This window comes from Rhipicephalus microplus, chromosome 1, assembly GCF_043290135.1.
Source record: "Rhipicephalus microplus isolate Deutch F79 chromosome 1, USDA_Rmic, whole genome shotgun sequence".
Lineage (NCBI taxonomy): Eukaryota > Metazoa > Arthropoda > Arachnida > Ixodida > Ixodidae > Rhipicephalus > Rhipicephalus microplus.
Window position 1 is genome coordinate 293,159,235 of NC_134700.1, and position 25,008 is coordinate 293,184,242.

The 25,008-nt window shown below is 44.6% G+C and overlaps 1 protein-coding gene across 1 annotated transcript in view; it reads left to right on the forward strand.

Moving 5' to 3' along the window:
- The first annotated feature begins 603 nt into the window (after positions 1–603).
- Positions 604–25,008, forward strand: part of LOC119159414 (acetyl-coenzyme A synthetase) — a 79,825-nt gene continuing 55,420 nt past the window's right edge. The window contains exon 1 of the mRNA XM_037412162.2: positions 604–1,078. Coding sequence (XP_037268059.2) covers positions 738–1,078 — 341 coding nt within the window. The 5' untranslated portion in view covers positions 604–737. The remainder of the gene's footprint in view (positions 1,079–25,008) is intronic.

The window sequence follows — 25,008 nt, forward strand, 5'->3', positions numbered from 1 at the left end:
GTGCGACCGCGGAGCGCAAGCGGTCCGTGCCGTACGCATGTACACAACCCCCCCGCGCGCCTACGATGCGCCCGACGTCAGATGACGACATTCGGCCGCCGGATCTCTGTTAATATTCCCCTCGTTTTGCGACTGTTTCCTCCCTCGACAAACGAGGCACTTGGGCTGCGCAGTGCCGCCCGCGCCTGACCTCCGCAGCTGATGCCGTCGCGCACGGCACCCGTTTGTGACATTCGCGTCCTCTCCCACGAGCAGCGTTCGAGCCCGCTTCCCTTCCTCTTAACCTGCCCTCTCAACAGACGCCCGTCACTCACGTCCCCTCATTTGCTGGGTCTCCTCCTCGCGGGCTGTTTGACTGCAACAGCAGCAGTCGCGTACAGAGTGCAGCGAAAAAAACAAGGAAACAGCTTTTTCTTTTTCTTCGGTGTTGTTTTTCTTTCTCAGTGAGCGCCTATCTGAAGCCAGCCACGCCAGTGGCCAACGAGCGCGCATGCACACACCTTCCTCCCTCGCCCTCGGTACGCCACAAGGGCCCGTTCTTTATCACGGCGCGAAATCCAACACCGGCTTGATTCAGGTCCGGCCAGCGCCGAAGCAGTCTCGGTGTGCTGCGCAGCCGTGCACAGTAACCCTCACTGGGGGACCCGGGGGTCTCGTCCTCGTTGTCACAGCTTGAGTTCCGCGGTGGGCGATCGCGGCCCGAAGACCGTGCAACGGCAGCGCTGACCACGTAAACCATGAGCATACACGGTCCTCAAGACCAGCAGCGCCAGGATGGTGTCGAGCCCTCGGTGCACGAACACCGCCAGAACCACCGGTACCATGTGTCGTCGATGGCTCAATACGAGCGCATGTACCGCGAATCCGTCGATGATCCGGCCGCCTTCTGGGGCAAGCTGGCCCAGAGGCTCGACTGGAAAGTGCCGCCCAGCCCCGATCGTTTTCTGGCCTACAACTTCGACCCCCGTGCCGGACCTGTGCGTGTCATGTGGATGCAGGGAGGCGTCACCAACGCCTGCTACAACGCGCTCGACCGTCACGTTCTCGCGGGACGAGGGGACAAGGTGGCCTACTACTGGTAAGCGAGCGCCACATACCGTCCACTAGGTTATGAAGAGAATTCGTACAATCATGGTGTTCGTTGTATCATTGTTGTCACACATATATTATGCACAGGTACGTATCATGACGGTGATTGACGTTGCGCGCAGGTGTCGTGATTGCCTTGACGGCTGCTTTCAGCATTTCCAAGGCTGCCCGTCAGATAAGACTAACATTAAGGGAGGCTTCGGTTTACTTTTGGATGTTTCTAAAGCTGCTTGACATGCGAACGAAGGAATAGCAGCTTTTACCCATTCTGCCTCATCGGCATGTGGTCGACTTGGTTAGGATTCGAACTGGCGACCTTGTCTTAGTTGCGCTGGACACTTCACGTGAAGGAGTCAGCAGTCAGCGGCGAAGTCGGCGTGATTATACGATGACCAATTGTGGATCGATGATACAAGTTCTAAACTGTGTGTTGGGGCACTCGAATCTCCTAAAGCCTGCCTTCCCTTACGTGTACATATCTAACCAAACCACAATAATAACGTTTATTTCGTCCCATTTAAGGATTCCGAGTGTTTCACTTCCTACAATTGTCGCAAGCTGCTCGTCAGATGCAAAAATGCGCACAAACATCAGTACTCTAGTAATTCCGGTGGGGGACTTGCAGGTTATGGTGTTATGCAACGAGGAAGAGGCGAGCGCCCACGGCTTAGTCAAAGCTGCTAGTATATACTAAAGAAGAGGGTTTTAAACACTCGTTTTTTTTTCTATATCCAGTAGGTGCAGTGCTACTGCAACATAGACTTTAATAAACGTGACCCACCAATGCTTTATTTATTTATTTATTTATTTATTTATTTATTTATTTTTAGTCACTCTGTTAGTTAGTTCGTTAGTTTGCTCACTAACAAGACAAAGATAACAGTGTGCATCATTTTCGACAAGGCAATATACCACTACTTTTCTTTCAGTTATAAAATTTTACTTCAGGCTTCTCAAACACAGGGATATGAGAAACGCGCGCAAACACGAACACACACAAGTACACGCGAGAACATACGTAAAGGTTACTTGAAACCCCCCACCTCCCTCGCCACACGCTCCCTTACAAGTAAAATTTGTCGCTACGCTAGTGAAAGGAAACTACAGCAGGAAGGCTGCCTATACATGCATGAGCAACAGATCTTGCGTCTCCAGAGGAACAGCAAGCAAACTCCCATCGAGAGGTCTTCCAGTTCCCGAGGTACACTGTTTTTTTTTTTTTCACAAGCGCATCATAAATAGCCCTGTGGTACAGCGGAGAAACACTTAAGCGGATCAAGTGTTGACCTTTATTGCCAGGCTAAATGCCCCTGCAACTATGGAACATATCATCGCGTCATGAGGATATGAGACGAGGACAAGTTTTGTCTTGCGCACCGAGCACTGGCCACTTTGTGAACACGGTTGATTCTTGAAGTGACTCGTTCAGTATATATGGTTATTTGGTAACGATATGTAGTAATGTCGAATGGCAGGAGTGAAGTCTTTTACATGCACACACACACAGAAGGTTGCTTAATTGAAAGCTTCATTCTAGCTGACAGATTCGACAAAGTGGAGGAGGAAAAAAAAACGTAGTCATAGCAGGGCGACTTGTCATCAAGTTTCTGGTACTACACTGCATGTTAGCGCAATGCATAACAGAAGATCTTACACACATGGAGAGATACCTAGCGCTCTTCTTGTTTCATTCATGTGCCGTGCTAATACGTGCTGCAGTTATGCAACACCAACTCGCTAGAATAACAACCATTCTAGGTTTCCGCCAACTATAGTGGGGAACCGTATGTTGTCAGACGTAGCTCGAGTGAAAACTGCATGTCAAAAGCATCTATTTAGGAGCAGAATGCAGACACCCAATGCGAAAGCAAACCACGAGAGGAAGACGTAAACAGCGGAAAATACAGCGACAGCCAAAACAGTCGAGTCTTATAATTTGCATGCTATCATTTCGTAGTTTGAGATCCGAGACGCGCATCATACCTAATATCCCAATAATAATCCATTAATAACCAGGGCATGTATCGCGTAGACAGGATAACCACTGGTCATTAAGGGTAACTAACTGGATTCCTAGAGAAAGTAAGCGGGTTAGGGGGAGACAGAAGGTCAGGTGGGCAGATGAGATTAAGAATTTTGCGGGTGTAAAATGTCAGCAGCAAGCACAGGACCGAATTCACTGGCGGAAAATGGGAGAGGCCTTTGTCCTGCAGTGGACGTAGCCAGCATAATGATGATGATGATGATTATGATAACCAGTGCAGTCTGGTAAACTAAACTTGAGTTCTAAGAGCAATGGTGTATAAAATGTAATAAAGGTAATAAAATGGAGCTACACAAGCATGATATCAATTCAATGTGCAGTTTTCACGAATTCATCCCACTGGCATCTTTTAAATGCGAACCATTTCTTAAGAAATTTCGGTGACATTGAATTGTTTATTTTTTTTTTTCGGCAACAAAAGAGGTTGCCCTGGCGCTATGGCAAAAGGCAACATTCAAAGTCGCCTGACTAGGCCCCTAGCCCCAGGCAGCACAATCACACAAGCAGCAGTTTAATACAAAATGCAATTAGCTTAGAAACTGTAATTCAAAACCTTATACAATTCTATGTTCAACTATACAACAATATCAGGCAAACCATACACAGTTTGTATTCATTTCTGGAACCTGTAGTCAAACATATTAAGCATAAATATTGTGAGACGACGTCAGGTACGAAGGAGCGACCGTTTTATTGTCAACCCAGACGCGCGAGCCAGCAACCGAACAAGCAGCGAGCCGCTACGATGATGATGATCACGGTGCTTTGTATGCGCAGGTGAAAGTGAAAATGATGAGCAACACAATCAGCGCTCACACTATTTCCCCCCTACACGAAAGCGGTCTGCAAGACGTTCATTTAGTAAGTGTATGAGCGCTGGATATAAGGTTTCAGGCGAGACACATGGACGATCTCGGTCCCGCGACGACGGCGATCAGAAGCCGAAGTAACCGGCGCGACGCGATAATTTACGGCCGATGTTCGTTCAAGCACGGTGTAAGGACCCAGGTATCTGTGAATGAATTTTTCACAGAGGCCGGGTGTGCGAACAGGTGTCCAGAGGAGCACTTCGTCGCCTGGGTAGAATGACACAACTCGACGTGTCGCATCACAACGAACTTTGCGCTGGGCCTGAATGGTAGAGGTGTTGGCGCGGGCGATTGTGCGGCAGTGGTTGACACGGGCAGCGAATTCTTCCGGAAGGGACGCAGATGGGACAGAAGGCGTGGACAAAAAGCTGGTGTCTAGAACAAAAGATGGTGCACGGCCATACACAAGAAAAAACGGGCTGTAACTTGTAGTGCGTTGTATGGCAGTGTTATAGGCAAACGTGACGAAAGGTAGTATTGTGTCCCAGTTCTTGTGATCGGGTTGGACATACATAGAGATCATGTCTGACAAAGTTCTATGAAAACGCTCAGTAAGACCATTGGTTTGCGGATGATATGCCGAGGTGGTCTTATGGATTGTGTCAGAGGCCTGTAAAACTTCAGCGAGCACACGAGAAAGAAATGTCTTGCCACGGTCACTCAGGAGAACACGAGGGGCGCCGTGGCGCAGGATAATGTCACGCAGAACAAAGTCGGCTACTTCGCTGGCAGCTCCAGTAGGAAGAGCTGCCGTCTCAGCGTAGCGAGTAAGATGGTCTACGGCAGTAACAATCCAGCGGTGACCGGCGGCGGTAAGCGGAAGGGGTCCGTATAAGTCTATGCCGACGAACTCGAAGGGAGCGGATGGGCACGGGAGAGGCTGTAGAGGGCCGGCGGGAAGAGATGTCGAACGTTTTCGGTGTTGACATGATGAACAGGAAGTGACGTACCTGGAAACACTAGTGGAGAGGCCAGGCCAGAAGCAGCGAGTCTTAATGCGATCGTAGGTTTTATGAAAACCCAAGTGGCCAGCCGTCGGGTCGTCATGAAAGGCTTCTAAGACTTGGAGTCGAAGTGAGCGAGGTATGACCGGGACCCATCGGCTACCGAGAGGATGGTAAGTTTGTCGAAGTAGCGTTCCGTCATGAAGTTTGAAACGCGTGAGTTGTCGTCGCAAGCGGCTGTTGGGAGCACGAGATGAGCCGGTGAGCCGATCGATGATTGTACGGCAGTATGTGTCTGCACGTTGGAGCGAGGTGAGGTCTGCGGATTGAAGGAAGTCATCCGGTGCAGTGGGCTCGATGGGACTAAGACTGGTCATCTGCGTGGTCTCTTGGCTGGGAGGTGCTGCGCAGCAGGTAGATGCGTCATGATTTTGCAACAGCGGACAGCGTGACAAAGCGTCGGCATCTTGGTGTTTGCGGCCCGACCGGTATGTGACACTGTAGTCATACTCCTGCAGTCGGAGCACCCAACGACCGAGGCGTCCTGACAAGTTTTTTAATGATGACAACCAACAGAGCGCATGATGATCCGTGACGATCGTGAAGCGGCGGCCATACAAATAGGGGCGAAATTTTTGCACGGACCATACGATAGCGAGACATTCCTGTTCAGTGATGCTGTAATTGCGTTCCGCTGGGGAGAGAGTACGGCTCGCGTAAGCCACGACTTGCTCTTGTGAAGCCTGGTCACGCTGCAGCAGAACAGCGCCGATTCCGTGCCCACTTGCGTCAGTGTGTAATATAGTAGGGGCTGTGGGATCAAAATGGCGAAGAACTGGCCCTGACGTGAGGCATCGCTTCAGGGTCTGGAAAGCAGCTTCACAGTCATCTGTCCAAAGAAATGATGCACTTGTGGTCAGGAGTTTGTGAAGAGGAGCCGCGATAGTGGCAAAATCACGGACAAAACGGCGGAAGTAAGAGGCTAAGCCGAGGAAGCTGCGAAGGTCTTTGAGCGTGGTGGGCTTAGGAAAGTGCAGCACAGCGGCCACTTTGTCGGGATCAGGTTCGATGCCAAGCTTGCTGACAACGTGGCCTAACACTTTGATGCTGCGGCTCGCAAACCGACACTTCTTGGTATTTAGCTGGAGACCGGCTTTGGCTAGACATGTGAGCACCTCGTCTAGACGTTCTAGGTGTTGCGAGAAGCTGGATGAAAAGATGACGATGTCATCCAGGTAACAAAGACAGGTCTTCCATTTTAGGCCACGCAGCACCGTATCGATCATCCGCTCAAATGTGGCTGGGGCATTGCAGAGCCCAAAAGGCATCACATTGAATTCGAAGAGACCATCAGGAGTAGCAAACGCTGTCTTCTCTTTATCAGACTCATGCATCGGGATCTGCCAATACCCAGATCGTAGGTCGAGACTTGAGAAATATTCTGCACCCTGTAAGGTGTCAAGTGCATCGTCAATTCGAGGCATAGGATATACATCCTTGCGCGTAATTTTGTTTAGTGCCCTGTAATCAACGCAAAATCGCACTGATCCGTCCCTTTTCTTAACTAGGACAACAGGAGAAGACCAAGGGCTTGTGGAAGGTCTGATAACGTTGCGTGCGAGCATGTCATTGACTTGTTCCTCGATGACCTTGCGTTCTGAAGACGACACGCGGTAAGGGCGACGGCGGATAATACGAGAACCGTCTGTGGCGATGTGATGAGAGGTCACCGTAGTTTGACCTAAGCCATCCGAACAAACGTCAAAACAAGTCTTGTGTTTTGTTAAAAGGGCCATTAAGTCATTAGTTTGCGTTGGAGTGAGATATGGACTCAAAGTGGCTTTAAGCGCATTAGATGAGCCTCCTGGTGGCGTACACTTAGCGACTGACGGCGGAGACGATACAGTGACGACACATACCGGTGCTATGTCGATAAGGCTGGCAACAGTGGACCCCTCTGGCAGTAGTTGTGGCTCTGTTGTCGTGTTGTAGGCGGTGAGACTGGCATGACCACGCGAAAACCGCACTAGACAACATGCGATGGCGATTCCTCGGAAAATGCAGCGCTGATCGGGGACAACCACTGCGTCACCGTCAATGGTATCGCTGGATCTAATGGTGAGGATACGTTCTTGGGCCGGGGGCAGTACAAAGTCTGCAGCTGCAACAAGGTGAGGCGACGAAAAATCGTAAGCACTAGAATTTTCAGTGTCCGTAATGCGAATAACGGGCGGACCACACGAAATGACAGCGGAAGCGGCTGACAGGAAGTCCCAGCCCAATATAATCGGATGAGCACATGAAGAAAGCACAGCCAATTGTATATGGTGACGAATTCCGTCGATCAGAACACGAACAGTGCATAGTCCAATAGGGTAAATTCTATTTTCATTAGCACCACATAACACCGGACCAACATATGGAGTTTGCACTTTTCGTAGACGATGACATAGTTCGCGATCAATGACCGAAATGGCTGCTCCAGTGTCCACGAGTGCGTCAACCGAAATGCCTTCTACACAAACAGTTAGTAAATTTGCAGGGCGCGCAGGAGGAATTGGGACACTTCGACGACAGGCAGTTTCTCCTCCAAAAACTGCAGCTGCTAGTTTTCCGAGTGGCTGTCGAGGGGCATCAGGGCAGAACGTAAAGGCGAAGTAGTACGGCGGAAGGGCGATGGTGAACGACGGCGGGGTGAGCGGGAAGAACGAGGTTCACCGTGGGACAAAGGAGGCGAAGGCGAACGTCGTGACGAGGGAATGTAGGTTCCTGGAACGTAGGGGTCAGACCTCGCAGCCCGGTCACTCTCGTACGAAGAATAACCTCGTCGTTCATCTTGCTGGCGCCGACGGCAAAAGCGGGAGATATGTCCTCTTATGCCACAGTAGTAACAGACGGGGCGCGTAGGGCGCCAGGCAGGGAAGTGTGGTTGTGGTGGTGCCTTGGCTGCCATCGCGGCCAAATGGTCGTATACGACGTCCGTAGTTACAGGTGGAGTAGGTGGAGGAGGCCGTGACACGACTTCGGCATACGTAGGCACATGTAAGGGCACAGGAGGCGGGGCACGTGCGACGCTCGTCATCGACGCCAATTCGTCCTTTATAATTTCCCGCAGGTTAGGAGGGGGTGAGCGGGCAGGTGAAGTCGGTGCGCTGGCAGGAACAAGGCTGTGAAGTTCCTCTCTCACTATGGTGCGAATTAGAGCTCGCAGCTCATGCTCGCCAGTAAGACGAGTGTCATAGGAGGCGTGTGGAAGGCGCATTGAGTAAAGTGCGTCCAGGCGCTGGCAGGTGGTAATAATGTCCTGAACTGTTGTCGGGCTCTGCATGACAAGAGCATTAAAGGCGACGGAGTTGATGCCTTTCATTACTTGCCGAATACGATCGGCCTCCGGCATGTCCTTTTGGGCGCGGCGGCAGAGGGCCAGAACGTCTTCAATGTACGATGTGTACGATTCGTCAGGCCCCTGGATGCGGGTAGCGAGCTTCTGTTTAGCTACCTCAGAGCGTCCTGTAGAAGTGCCGAATATTTGACGCAGCTGCACCGTGAATGCTGACCAATCAGGAAAGTCGCGTTCGTGGTTATGATACCACGTCTTAGCAACCTCCTTCAGATAAAAGGGTACATAGCGCAGCTTATGTGCCTCATCCCAGTAATTGCAAGCACTGGTACGGTCGTAACTGTCGAGCCATTCTTCTACGTCCTCACCGCGAAGGCCAGAAAACACTGGAGGGTCTCGTTGCGAGGTACTCACGGTGTGGTGAGGCCCAGCAGGCTGAGCGGGTGGTGCGAAGAAGGCGGTAGGGGGTGGGTCGTTTTGCGCCATCACTGTTGGCAAGCACAGCCGTCGACCTGATCGGAGCTCCAGGGGTGACCGGTAGTGCAGGAGGACTTGGGAATCACAGCACGCTCCACCACTTGTGAGACGACGTCAGGTACGAAGGAGCGACCGTTTTATTGTCAACCCAGACGCGCGAGCCAGCAACCGAACAAGCAGCGAGCCGCTACGATGATGATGATCACGGTGCTTTGTATGCGCAGGTGAAAGTGAAAATGATGAGCAACATAATCAGCGCTCACAATATGTATAATAAAATAACTCTTGTTAGACACCAAAAAATAGTTTTTTAAAAAGATTCAACACAAAAGCATTTTTACAAAAAACACAAAAAACACGCTCGCACACAATAATAGAGCTACAAAAGAGAAGACAGAAGAACAAGACATTATTGCTCGAGTCGAAGCTGTTTAACTTTTTTCCGGAAGGCTAGCAAAGAAGAGCAGCTGTGCATCCCATCAAGTAGAGAAGAGTACATATATAAAAGAGTTGGTATCTGCCTTTGGAGCAGTTGTATGCCGTATCTTGTCCTAGTCTGAATTTTTAAAATGCAGTGTGTCTATAATGCGGAGTAGCAATAGTGTGTAATGATAAAAATATTCCTGGGTCTGATTTCAAGTTCAGGAAGGCTGTTTCGGCTAGGCGTTGATTATATATGTCCTTAATAGTCAATATCTAGCTATATTTAATATAGGAAGAAACATGTTGTCGACTTGATAAGTTGTGAATGAATCGTAAACCATGTTTTCGCATTACATAAAGAACATGAATGTTTGTTTTTGACGTAGCGCCCCAAACTAGTATACAATACTGTAGCCTTGTGTGAACAGCACAATGGTAAAGTTGTCGTTTTATGTTCTCGGGTAACAACATACAAAGTTTGTTTAGGGCGCCAATTGTTTGGGCTACACTACGTTTTACATAATTTACATGATACGTCCACCAAAAGGATTCGTATCTATCTATCTATCTATCTATCTATCTATCTATCTATCTATCTATCTATCTATCTATCTATCTATCTATCTATCTATCTATCTATCTATCTATCTATCTATCTATCTATCTATCTATCTATCTATCTATCTATCTATCTGTCTGTCTGTCTGTCTGTCTGTCTGTCTGTCTGTCTGTCTGTCTGTCTGTCTGTCTGTCTGTCTGTCTGTCTGTCTGTCTGTCTGTCTGTCTGTCTGTCTATCTATCTATCTATCTATCTATCTATCTATCTATCTATCTATCTATCTATCTATCTATCTATCTATCTATCTATCTATCTATCTATCTATCTATCTATCTATCTATCTATCTATCTATCTATCTATCTATCTATCTATAAAAGGTCGCGACAGCGATACCAAGGAATACGTCAGGGGTTGTGTCGAGGGGACGTTTCGACAAGTGGATTTGTCTTCCTCAAGGCTAGAACAGAACCTTTCTGTTCTAGCCCTGAGGAACACGAATCCGCTTCGGATCGACACAACCACTGCCTACAGATTTTTTTATCGCAAGCTTCCATCTTCCCTTTCTTGAAGTTTTTTGGCCAACTTAACAAATGAAGACATGCCGAGGAACCCACAAAAAAGCTTGGTTTAATACCATGTTGTGATTGGTGACTCACCAGGTCATATGCACTCGCCTAGAACGACTCGAAAGCGAAAGTCATCAGAGGTAACTGCTGCATCATTATCATCATCATAATCGATTTGATTGATTGTTTGATTTATATGTGGAGTTTAACGTCCCAAAATCACAATATAATTATGAGAGACGCCGTAGTAGAGGGCTCCGAAAATTTCGACTACGTGGGGTTCTTCAACGGGCACCCAAATCAGATCACACGGGCCTACATTATGTTCGCCACTATCGAAAATGCAGCCACCGCAGCTGGGATTCGATCCCGCGACCTGCGGGTCAGAAGCCGAGTACCTTAGCCAATATACCACCGCGGCGGGGCATTGTCATCATCATCATTATTGGAGCTTGGGTGATCTCGTGAGAAACTGCTCACGTAGCGTATGCTGTAGCTGATTATGATGATGATGCGTCATAGGTTGGCCGCTTGTAATGGAATAACAGTTTTTTTTTTTTCAGCCAGCAACTGGCGACGAAATTCACTTCGTATGACACCTGCTGGCATTCTACGCTTTTGCCGCGCAACAATACATCTGTTCACGTGACTCGTTCCCCACCATGACGGCTGTAGAAGGTCTTTTTCCAAATCGGTTTCAAGCACTGTCATAGCTCTATTGTATAAAGTACGTGGCCGTCACGCAGAAAGCCAGTGTTCGATTCCACCTCGGGCGCGCATTTTATTTACTTTATTTTTATTAAGGTCCCGCAGGTTTTTGTACCGCACGCAGGGTTTCTCAAGGTCAGTGTCTGCTGACGCATTCAAGGCTTGCGCTTTAATTATCGTACTTATAAAATATAAACCATCACGCTAACGTTCAGTGGATACTGACATAGCTCGTTTGCGTGTATTTTTATTGCGGTGCATTGTTTGTAAGGTAAGCGTGCCATATTGTGGGCTAAAAGTGAATAACGAAATATGCACCAGTGAATTAATGCGGTCCATGAAGTTATTCACCTACGTCTGTAATTAAAACGAATTGTGAACTATAAGATAAATCACATTGAGCGCAAAACTCACTTTGCAGAGTGGTTGACCCGCAGATAATCTCGAGCACGATTTCGGGCGCATTCTGCCTTCTGTTGTCCTCGATAATCTGCGCCTGACCACCGCTCGATCAAAGATGTACAAACACATCCACCTCTTAGTACCCTTGCTGATTAGGAAGCGGTGGACTCAAGCGAATCGCTCCGGGGCAAGCATTGGAGCAATGGCCAACATTCTTAAGGTCGTACGACGAATCATCATAAATCGACAAGCCGAAATTTACACTATCTCAAGTATAATGCTTGATGGGACAGCTTAGCGTTGACTAACAACTGCCTATACTGTACGTGACAGTTCATTAAACAAAAATTAAAACCAATAGTACGCAGCGGAAATTCTAGTAAACAACTAAACTGGCAAGCCAGTGCCACCACCTCGCAAACACGGATTGAGTTATTTTTTTCATTTTTCTTCGTCTTCTTTCTCCTTTCTTCCATCTTTTTCTCCTTTCTTTCCATCCTTTCTTCCATCCTTCTTCCATATATATATATATATATATATATATATATATATATATATATATATATATATATATATATATATATATATATATATATATATATATATATATATATATATATATATATATATATATATATATAATCTTTTCACGTCTACTCCTAGCTCTCACATTTGTCCTCCTCCTCATCCACAATTCCTTTATCATCCCGTTGTTAAACTAACTAGACAAGGCCACGCCAATCTTTACCCTTTCCTCCATCTTCTCCTAACCCTCACTTCTCCATCCTCTCCCCTTGATGTGCAGTGATATGCATCGTAGAAGCTGCGTGGCGCATACCCACTGTTTATTGCGCATAAACTACACTGAATTGTCATGCGCTATCCTCCTCACATTCCTCCTCTTTCCCACCTTCTTGCTGTACTATGCGTGGTTATGCTATGCTTGCAGCTTTCTGTGTTGCATATCCGCCGATTTTTCAATGGTCACACACGAAATCGACCCAAGCTTAAACAGCTGCTAAAAAAACTAAAATTTCGGCTATTTTTTGCCTCTTATTCTGAACACACGCTTACGTAGTTTGTCGAATCTGTTCTGGCGTCGGTCAATCCTCTTGAAATGGAATGCGTCACTTGTGGCGAGGACAGAAGCAACAACAACAGCGTGTCGCTGCGCAGTCTTCCTGTACGGTGGATCATACATAACAAGACTGCAGATGTACGGACGGGCAACAGATTTCTCGTCGGATACATTCATTTCACGGAATAGCCCCAGGGTAACGATAACGTCAGTTTTCCACGCACGTTTACCTCAGGGTTCGTTTCGCCCACGAAAGGGGCGCTGTCTAATAATGGATCTCAGTTCCATCCGACAGCCGATAATTGACACGATGATGGCAGGGCTGAGGGGGCACTGGCCGCATAGGGACGCTTATCCAAGCCCGCTGCGGAAACGGCCAGAAATCATTCACTTGTCATTCTTTTCCCGGCGAGAAGTGAAGTTTCGTTTAGTAGGACGATCCACCACTTTCTATTTAACGAAAAAAATATATCGGAGAAAAACTGCCTAGCGCTTTCACAAATGGTTATATATGAACTAGTTACGTTACCAATATAATAAACACGCGACAGAATTAAAAGTAGCAGCAAACAAAGAGGTGATCGAGGATGCTTTTTAATTCGAATAAATTACAAACCAAGTAGGTTACGCATATATATATATATATATATATATATATATATATATATATATATATATATATATATATATATATATATATATATATATATATGACATCTAACAGACAGTAATGCCAAGGAATGTACAGGGGAAGTTATTAGAACCAATGGAATGTAAATAAGAAAGAAAAGTGGGTGAAAAAATAACCAGCCGTGAGCAGGATTTTTTCACCCACTTTTCTTTCTTATTTACATTCCATTGGTTCTAATAACTTCCCTTGTACATTCCTTAGCATTACTGTCTTTTAGATGTCATTAATATTGTGTCAAAACACGGGAAAATGAACCCTTAGGTATACACTTCTTTCCCATATATATATATATATATATATATATATATATATATATATATATATATATATATATATATATATATATGTGTGTGTGTGTGTGTGTGTGTGTGTGTGTGTGTGTGTGTGTGTGTGTGTGTGTGTGTGTGTGTGTGATCTTTTGATATCATAGGAAAAGGTAGGAGAGCCTAGAAAAGATGCTTTGTGGACGCAGTCACGCAGGCTACGTTCTAGTGTACAAGCTCAAATAATGCGAATTCTCTCGCTTAGTAATTTTTGTGTTAAGTCTTACATACTTATGTACGTCTTTGTAGTGCACAGTGGAAATGCAATACTGAAGCCGGAGATGTTTTGATAAATGAGGACAGTTATCACTGATGGCGTGATAGTTAAAAAAATAGAGCTGCACCAAAGAAAGAAAGATAGATAGAAAGAAAGAAAAAAGAAAGAAGTAAAAAAAGAAAGAAAGAAAGAGAAAAAGAAAGGAAAAGAAAGGAAGAAGTACAGAAAGAAAGAAATAAAGAAATAAAGAAAGAATGAGAGGAAGAAAGAAAAAAATAGTGAAAGAAAGAAAGAGGAGCATTGAGAATACGCTTATTTGGAGTTGCATATGGACGCTATACATATTTCTTAGGCATTGAGGGTCTATAGACTTAAGAAACTGCAGAAACTCGCAAGTCGTTTGATGTGCAGACAGACTTAAGAAACTGCAGAAACTCGCAAGTCGTTTGATGTGCAGACAGATAACGTGGCCGTGACCTATGGAAGGACGATCTCGAGTCCGGTGGTATAATGCTGTAGGGAGGCGGGGAGACAGACGTGCGAGATGCGCAATAGACTATTCAATGGCGCAACTTTCTTCGAATATTCGCAAATTTCTTCGGAACTTCTTTTGAACAATGAATCTAAACGACGAAAAAGATTAGGGCTTTATGACTTTCACCTTTGGGTGGATGCCGCTCGTTTATTGCGAATTAGTTTGCCCGCCAAATAGCAGTGCAGAAATACATAGTACGCACATACGTTCGGAAATCTTTAGTGAGTCGGTGAAAAAAACAATGATATATAAAATGGTTAGGACACGCTGCCATAAGGTAAAATTAACTTTGATATTACTACAGTTTTTTTTTCGGGTTCAGTAATGCTTTAGGAAGACACCAAGAGTTCTCATAAGTGCTTGCTATGGGAGGTACACGACTGCCATAAGATATTCGAACTGTGCCACCCAAATATGAATTTCGTGTTAATTTTTATGAAGACGCCTTTATCAGTGATTGTAGACTTTTTCTGTATTTTGCGCTTCCCTTCTTACTGAATAAGTGCGGCACATGTCGCCTTTCCATAATAACGTGGAGACTATACGAGAACGCGTGAAGCTTTCGCCGCGTACCTTTCTTATTGATTCGTTGGCTAGACAGGGCTACCCTTGGTCAAGCATAAACAGACATGCTGAAAAGAGCCCCGAAGAAGACTCTGTTCACCTCGTTGTTGTTCGAAATAAGCGTTGTAAGGTATCTGCTAGAAGTGGTCGCTAGCCTGTTACTTCCGCCAACAATACTGGTGATGTTGCAATGTCACTGCGAGTTTCTTAGAAGTCGGTCTAGAGCTTAACAAAGTATATGTTTATGGGATGAATATAACACACAGGCAACCCTCTAACTCCCTAGAAGTTACATTGCTCCACTGAGCTCGAGGTAACAAGTTCTGTCCCGGCCCTCCACGGCCACATCTCAATTAGTGCGAAGCACCAAAACGTTAGAAAAATTTAGACGAAAAGATAAAGCCCGCCACGATTACCGAAGAAACATTGTTACCCTCGTTCCCCCTTATCTTCGTCACCTCCGCTCCCTCTAAAAGATGACAGGCCCATCTGCTGTGCGATGTCAATGGACGTTAAAGAGAACCAGATGCACGAAAATTCCGGAGCCCTCCCCAACATCGTCTCTCATAGTCACGTCGCGGTTTTGGAACGTAAAACCTTAGATATTATCATGTTAAGAGATGACGTCCCTCGTTGGTGTTTCGGCGCGTAAAGTGACAAAGTATATTCTTTTCTGCCTAGAAATACGCATACCGTTATCATTATTGGCTAGTTTAGATGCATGATGGAAAGAAAGGGAAAGGCATAGTCAGCATTCTACACTAACGGTGGAGTTAAAACAGCATGTGGCGCAATTCATTGGCAGCTGTTCAGGGCTACGCACGCCTACGAAAAACGTCAGGGAAACGGGCGCTGTGCGAAGCGCGCCTATCCTGTATAGGGTACGTCTACCGCTCCAAGTTTTTTTTCTATACCTGTCGCAAAACATTGACAGCGTGGTTCGCAGCCGTTGCAGCATTCTGCAGAGCACACAGCTGCGCGAGACTTCAGGTGCGCGCACACTGACCCAGTTAAGGCCCGTTCGTCGGCACTTCTCGACTAACTTATTAAATACCACCCTAACGCGGTCGTGTAAGAGCTGATAGAACCGTATACACCTCGCTGTTCTAACCTCGGTGTGAAGGTATTACGCAGCTATGTTTAAAACAAGCTCCGCTCTTCAACCCAAGACCGAGTGGGTTTCTTGGCGACTGCAAGAAGTATGTGTATACATGACACAAAAATAAATACATGTATACATAAAAATAAGACCTGTAAAGCAATAAATAGAAAGAGTTCAGAAATGCACAGAAAATTCAATACTTGAAAGTAATATTTAGTAGCGGGTACACAAACCTAATCATTCAATCAATGTGCAGGGGCTACGCTGAATCCATGCAATATATCTGTATACATATAAATGCGCACTCTTACTGAAATACGAAGTCCGTTTTGACTAATCAATAATCAATAAACTCTACTGTCGTCAAATGACTATCATAAGCTCACTGTTAGAAGAGCAAGTGTAGGTCAAGGTTTCATATTTACGTTTCCTGCATAAGCTTTCGCACCTGAACGTCGGTGTGAAGTCAAACATATTTTCTGATGCTGAGCTTCGTTTTTCGTAGTTCGGTCACATTAGCTCAAAATTTTATGGTGAGATTGCGAGCCCATACCGGCTCCCCCATATTAACTCACCCACTACGCCTCATTACTTCAGTTCAGTAAAATTGCCCCGTGCTTGCCAGGTTAAGTATATGATTTTTTTCAAAACACACAGTCATACGTAAGCTCTTGCTAACGCCATCAAAATCTACGACTTCACGACAAGTTGGTACGGTAACCACAAGGTGACGTTGGCACACGTCTCTATGTATTATGCCCACTTTTATGGCTTACCAAGCATGTCTGCGCAGCGGAACCGTTGCTTTTGTTTTTAATGAAGGTTAGCATTACACAAATATTATTCTTCTTTTTATTGTCGCCAAAAAGCGGTTTCTTAGTTTTAGATTTTCAACAAGCTTTCAGTAAGTTGTACGTAAATCACGTGGATACCGTATTTTCATTCCATATTGTCTCATCAAGAAAAGTACGGAGAACTTTTGGAATTATCCGACTGCATCCGAGATTTTTTTATTTTGGGGTGGTTGCGGGGGGGGGGGGGGAGCCGAATTAGGGTCGAACAGGAGGAACGGGTGTGATTTAAGTTACCTTGGCACAGCGACGGCAGCAGTTGAATGATACGCTACAAAATATAGCTAGATATGCAAGCTTTGTGATATTTGCTCTGTTGACCTAATGAAATAAGAAAGATCGGCATCGGCACGTGCAGGTGTTCTGACTATTGACTCAGCATAGGGACGTCATGTTTTCATGATTCAGATTGTTTGCGGGCCAGTTGGCCCATATAATGGTCCTGAAACAGCGTGCCTAAACGGGGTAAAAAGTTCCAAGAAGCAGTTCCCTCTACGGCGTCCCTCAAAGCCATATTGTGGCTTTAGGGCATAGAACCCCAGATATTATTATAACATTTTGTTCCAATGGGTATTAGGCTCGATAGTGCGTACGATTAACATTGTCTCAGACGTCACCTTCTTCGCTGTCGAAGAGGAAAATCAGAAAGTGAACGCTTCGTGATAAACGGCAGCTCTTCCGATTCTGTGATAGCATTCTCACGGATCAACACTCAGATGAATACGGCAGGTGCACTATCGATGAGAGAATCTTTCACAGGTTACATGGTTCCAAAATTCCACTCGTTGGGTTATTGCCTCAACAAAACGGAAACAAAAAAGAAACATTCGGGGGTTATTTTGTTCTGTCGGCAAAATTGGTGAAAGTAAGCTTAATGCGAGCATGCCTACCTATGTCTTTCTTTCTTTCTTTCTTTCTTTCTTTCTTTCTTTCTTTCTTTCTTTCTTTCTTTCTTTCTTTCTTTCCTTCTTTCTTTCTTTCTTTCTTTCTTTCTTTCTTTCTTCCTTTTTTTCTTTCTATCTTTACTTCTTCCTATCTTTATCTCTTTCTTTCTTTTTATTTCTTTCTTTCTTTTATTTCTTTCTTTCTCTCTTTCTTTTATTTCTTTCTTTCTTTTTTCTTTCTTAATTTCTTCCTTTCTTTCTTTCGTTCTATTTCTTTCTTGCTCTCTCTATTTCTTTCCTTCTTTCTTTTTTTCTTCTTTCCTTATTTTCTTTCTTTCTCTCTTTCTCTCTTTATTTATTTATTTTACTCTTTCTTTCTATCCGTCTCTTTATTTCTTTCCTTCTCTCTTTCCTTCCTTCGCATTGCGCAATGGTCCCTCCAAACTTCCTCCTTCCACCGTGCCGTGTAATATCTAAGCGTCATCCGGGTGCTTATATAGCATCACGACATTTCAGTTTCTACACAGGCGACAAAGACTGTCATGCGTTCTTCAAGTCGAAATAACAATGATGTGGCAGTGGTGAAATGCAAAGCAAATAGCACAAAAAGATCACATTTCCTTAACGGCTGATCGCCGACCAGACCACGATCGAGGAAGTGTCAAGTATTGGAAAGCGACGCATACCAATACGCACGCATGTCGCACTGCTGTATACGCTCGCCAGAGCAGGCTTTTTTGCGTTCGAAATTACCACTGAAATATGTGAACTATAATGGCTTCGCTTATTATTCAAAGATCTTGAAGTCTCACCACGGAGAACTTATATAGTTTCCTATTATATCTCCTAACGCCGTAATGACATAATTTGTCCGAAGCCCTTCAATACAGTGTCTATATAGATACCACTATTTTATATCTTTATTTTCGTGAGCATATTACAGTACAGAAGAAGACTTCTGTTCAACAAACGCATGGAAAAAAAGAAAAGCTCGCAAATTTGCCAGCACTCGCACCCGCTACCGGCCCAAAACGCGAAGAATAGCGCTGCGAATATTCCAGCTGAAGCGAAGTACACTGCAGTGTTATCAACGCAGAAAGAAACCCGATTCTGAGGAAGACAAAACACTTAAAGGCGACGCCCTATGGATTGCGCCACTTTCGTCGGCAAAGCCGCTACTATATCGAGTGTTGTGCGAAACAAACCGAGAGCTCCACGTGCGCGCCGGCTACGAAGGAAGAGCGGGCTGGAGCTCGAGGCGTGCGTTACGCCCAGCGAAGCAGATACAAGTATCTCTCGGATAGAGTCTTCAAGGCAGGCCGCCCGCTTAACTCGTTCTCGTAAGAAGGACCAGATCAGCCGACAGAATCAAATAAGCAACAAAGTACGGGCGCTAAATGAGCGCAAAAAAAAGAAAGAACAAAAAACAGGAGAAATCATGAATGAAAGCGGAGAAGAAACAATCTGTTCTTGTTCTTCTCTTCGCTCAGCTCAGTGAGAGGGTCCAGTCAGGAGGCATTGACCGGTGTCCGCACTTATCTCTGCGGCTCGCGCCAGATATCTGCGCGGGGAAAGCTCCCTTGACGGTCAAGGCGACCGTTGACACTCGATGCGGCCGGATTCCGAGGCAAGCACTTGCTTCGCCGGACACCGTCACAACAAAGGAGCCTGCTCCGAAAAACGCGCACAGGGCCTGACTGCGTTTGGCGTCTTCTACTATTATAAACAAATATAAACAAGGCGCTTATACATTAAGGCCTTAGGTGATTAAGCAAACGGGAATATAGAGCGTTAGCGTCGACTGTCACCCGGCGACTTGAATTCGAGTGGCGCAAAAAATCATCGCGGGATGACCTAACCACGTAACGTCATCGTGACGTCACTGATCGCCAAAATTTTTGATGTTATCTGAGATGGCTACGGCGGCGTGTATTGTGACAATAGAGAATAACGTCATTGCATGACACTGTCGCTTGTGCAAATGTGGCAGGTCTTGGTGGTCATGCAAAACCAGGTACGGTGCAGAAAGGTTTTGGAGGAGAATCTACACGTCGACCGAAGGAAGGCAGGAACAGTAAGAAAAATATCACTGTCGAGTGATCTTCAAAGAACGTGTGAGAGACCGTGTGCCTTTACTTTACAGGGAACAGCAAGCTGTCCTGACGAAAGTAATTAGACTATACGTTTCGATCCTTTCTCTTGTCTTGTTTAGATATCCCCTGTAGGCGTCCCAAGTAAAGCGCTGCGTTAAGCCTACGTAGGCATGCATTACCACCAGATTCCGTGTGTTCATCCAGTCAAACTGATAACAAGTGATGTTTAACATCAGTTCGGGGGCCGTTCCATGCTTAAACAGGCTGAAAAAAAAACTACAATGTCTCGTCATGAAGCCTACACGGTCCCCTTTCAAATGCAATCAAAATTGTGCATTTGATACATCCCAATAAAAAATAAATGCAGCGCAAACTACAATTATTTCGTCCCTCCGTCATTCTTCCTCCCACCAAAAAGAAAAATATCTATCTATCTATCTATCTATCTATCTATCTATCTATCTATCTATCTATCTATCTATCTATCTATCTATCTATCTATCTATCTATCTATCTATCTATCTATCTATCTATCTATCTATCTATCTCTCTATCTATCTATCTATCTATCTATCTATCTATCTATCTATCTATCTATCTATCTATCTATCTATCTCTAGAGTCGCTCTGATCAAACCATGTGACAAGTTTACGTAGCGCAAAATGATATTCAAGAGTGTGAGAGCTAAAAGGTCAACACTTTTACAGGCAAGTTTAATAAGCAAAAAAAGACGTTTAAGAAAAGTCTTTCAAGGTTAATAAAAGCACGTAAACTGAACATTTTGCCATTTACAGATAACCCAGAAATACACTACACTCTAACTGAACTCTGGGAAACACTCAGGGGTTCTAGAAAAGAGATCGAATGATTGAATGTTGACGCTAGCGCGAGAATGGAGGGAGAATGGAGATTGTCAAGATTGAACATATCAAACCTTCTTGGTGATAATCTTCATGACTGTGATAATGACTATTATTATCATTATAAGGAATAAAACTTCAGTTGTTTCAATTGTTCAACAAGGGGTACATGATGGGGACCTGTGAAAGGAAAAAAACAATAGTCTGAAGTTCCGTACTTAGTGGTTTTTGATTTTCAAAGTATTCGCCCGCTGACTAAAGCAAGTGTGCCGGGCTCTAAATTGTGTGTGACATGCCGTGCTGGCTGTCACCAGCAAATCATTTCAAATTGAAAAGTTTCCGGCATACTTCGCGCAGGCTTGTATTACTGCTGTAAAGACGACTTAAGAAGTTGACCCAGAATACCGTATGGCATCTGTTAAATTATTGTTTCAATTTTGCTCTGTACTTCATGAAAAAAGTATTTAAACCGTTGTGCCTATTACTTGGTAATGTCGTCAAGCGTTTTGTTTGTAATCGATCCCGACATGCATGAGTTCGTGCGCTATAGAGGTCGCATAGCTAAGAATCATGTGCAGCAGACAGGTTAGCCCAAACTTCAATATGTGAATCTATGTTTGTCACAAGCTCCTTGTCACCCCTGTCGTTTTAGTTTTAAAGGAGCTTGTCACTGGCGTCATGTCATGTGCTGGTGCCATCTATATTTCCTAAGAGCGACTTGTAAATTAAATCAAATCGAAAAGAGATTTTATTGCACTATATTATTTTAAAAAAGCGTATACAAATATTTTGTCCCATATACTAAGCGGCTAGTGATGCATCCAATACAAAAAAAGGTTGCAAGAATCAGCAGTCTTCACAGAAAAAAAAAACAATAGTGAAAGCAATGTGAGAAGCGACAAATGTTATACCCATTGAAAGAACTATGCCGAAAAGAAAAAACACACTAAATATACATGAGAAAAAGAAATAATAATGATGAACTCATTATATATATCTATATTCTACATAAAATATCAAACAAATTCAAAGAGCCATACTGAAAAAAAAAACAACCAACCACATAACTACCAGGAGTACACCGATTTTGTACAAAAAAGTGTTTTAGGGGCCAATAAAAACTCAAAATGCAAGGTTGGAAACTAAGTATTGTTTGCAGGTATAGCGTTAAAATTTTTTGCAACTTTCATTTCAAGGGTGAATTTGTTCCACAGCTTAGCTCCAGAAAGTTGATTTAGTCGTTGACGGTACACACCTTTAACATATAGGGAGGTTAAGATTATCGACGCTGGCGTGACGTGTGTTTAGTGATGGTAACGTGATAATGCCACGGGCCAAGGGGGTGTCTGTGTTTACTATTCTATCCACTATACAGAAAATTTTGTAATGGCGTACGTCCATCAACGACCTTATACGCAGTCTTTGAAATAAAGTATAACAAGGACGATGCCCTGGGGTGGAAGTAATTACACGCAGAGCTCGTTTTAAATGCGAAGCATTTCTTATCGAACTTCGGCGACTTTGAGCGTATCTATCTATCTATCTATCTATCTATCTATCTATCTATCTATCTATCTATCTATCTATCTATCTATCTATCTATCTATCTATCTATCTATCTATCTATCTATCTATCTATATCTATCTATCTATCTATCTATCTATCTATCTATCTATCTATCTATCTATCTATCTATCTATCTATCCATCCATCTATCTATCTATCTATCTATCTATCTATCTATCTATCTATCTATCTATCTATCTATCTATCTATCTACCTGTCTGTCTATCTATCTATCTATCTATCTATCTAGCCACCTGCGACTTTTAGCTCTCCTGGCCGTTTCGGTAATGGTATTGATACCAAAATTGGTATGACATAACATGACTGTATGACGAACATTAGTGACTAGTCATAACGTGAACATCATGACATGTATGCCATGATTTACATTTCATGGTCTTGCTGCTCTTGCCGTGGTTTCGTTCATATTGCGAAGTAGTCCTTTATACGCCTTTATTAGGTCTGGAAGACGTGGCCGAAAAACAGTTACTTCCGCGGCACAGAACCGACTCAAGGGTCATCCCCACTAACGATGAAGATGAAGAACACTAAGTGATGATGGTCTTGTACAGGTGATGAAGAAGCGTGCTTTAAATGCCCACAATATGACATATTGAAAAACTGGTATGGTATGACAGGGCGAACACAAGTGACAGACCCTAACATGGAAATCATGACATAAATGTCATGTAAGTCATGACTACATGCCATGCTTATGATGTGCTACCGGCCGTTTCGCTAGCTTCACACATAACGCATTTAAGATTACGTGACGCCAACGGATGACGAAGGTGAATGGCACGTCCAAACATGATAATTTCGACATGCGTGTCATGTAAAGCATTACAGCATGCTACGCTCATAGTGCACTCGTAGTTGTTTCGCTAGCTTTACACCAAATTTAGCGTTACGTGATGTAAATGGATGGCGAAGGTATATGAGTGGTGCCAACATGATAATCATGACATGTGTGTCATGTCAGAACTTTACAATGTACCATGCTCATGATGTGCTCTAGGCCATTCTGCTAGCTTCACATAAAAATTGGTACTACTTGACGAGAATAGATGACAAAGGTAAATGACATGTCCAAACATGATGATCATGGCGTGCGTGTCATGTAAAACATGACTACATGTTATGCTCATAGCTCACTCGCAGCCATTTTACTAGCTCCACATATACCGAATTTCGTATCACGTGATTTGGATAGACGACGAAGGTAAATGACTCGTCTGAACATACTAATCATGATATGCGTGTCGTGCAAAACATGGCTACTTGTTACGCTTATAGCGTGCTCGCGGCCGTTTCGCTAGCTCTACATATACCAAACTTAGTAATGCATGGCGTGAATAGGCTACGATGACAAATGACACGTCCGAGCATGATAATCATGATATGCGGGTCATGTATAACATTACTACACACTACGCTCATAGCGTGCTGACTGCCGTTTTGCTGGCTCCACATATGCCAATTTGATATCACGTGACGTGAATACCCAATGAAGGTAAATGGCACGTCCAAACAGTGCATCCAAACATAATAATCATGACATGGAAGTAATGTACGGCATAATTTACGTCCACCTCGTGACGTTGTGCAGATTTTAAAGTGACATACCAAACTTCCTCATTCATGCTTCGCATACCATCGATTCCCATTGTACCTGGGATCTGCCATCTTTTTCGTGCATAGCGTGGCATTGTCGGTTGAGCGTAATAAAGTCTACGTTCTTTAGAATTACTTATGTATGACTTTTATAGTATCAGGAAAGACACCACAGTACATTGACGTGTAGATGTTCTGCCTCAGATATGCGCAACACTTCCTTTTATATCGATACTACGCACAAGTATGAACGCAAAGACCGAAGCAATACTAGTGGGCGCTGCAGATGTGGTTGGATTTTGGAAATAAATGCAAACAGAATGAATTTAAAAAAAGCATGCCGTCTCGGGGGACAAACAAATAAGTCGACAGACAGACAGACAGACAGACAGACAGACAGACAGACAGACAGACAGACAGACAGACAGACAGACAGACAGACAGACAGACCAAATTTTTTGCGTCGAAAGTATTCCAAGAAAGACTATCGTCTTTAAAAAAACGTGGCTGATCCTTCTATAAAGGAATCAATATAACACGAAAGTGAAACGTGTCTTTACAGAGGTAGCTGAGCATTATTGTGCATTGTTTTAGCAAAAGCAGCAAATTTAAAAGTCACCTTAAGAACGGCAAGCAGCTAAAAACTTGCAGTGCGCACCTCAAGCAGAAAGCAAGCACGAAATTAGTAAACGCTGGACGATCTGCGGACTAACGACTGTCACAGCTCCACACTTAAAGCGCGCTGTTCAAACAGAAAGACGCGCAAAACAAGCGCACAAGCATACACAGGACAAGTGCGAACAACTGTCACAATTATACTTGCGTCGTGCTTCAACCCCGCGCTCCTTTTGCAAACACGGCCGTGGCAGCGTACGAAGTGGCCTTCGTCCTCTCCCAAAGTGCGCGCGCAGGAGAGACAACGCTCTTTGACGACAACGACCTTTAAAGTGCGCCCAACGCGAGCATGTCGCGTCACCTCGCCACTAATAACGAAAACGCGTTAAAGATTTGAAGCTCCAAGGACTGCCAAACGGCGTATGGTGTATACAACTGGCTTGCCGTTAGCACTCCCGACGATGCCCTCTCCGTGGTGTAGTGGTTAGCGCCGCGCACTAGGTGGGAATCGAGAGGTTGCTGGTGGGATTCAGTGCGACAAATTCTCGCCTTGTGGTTTTTTCTTTGCAATTTCATACCATATATTTTTTA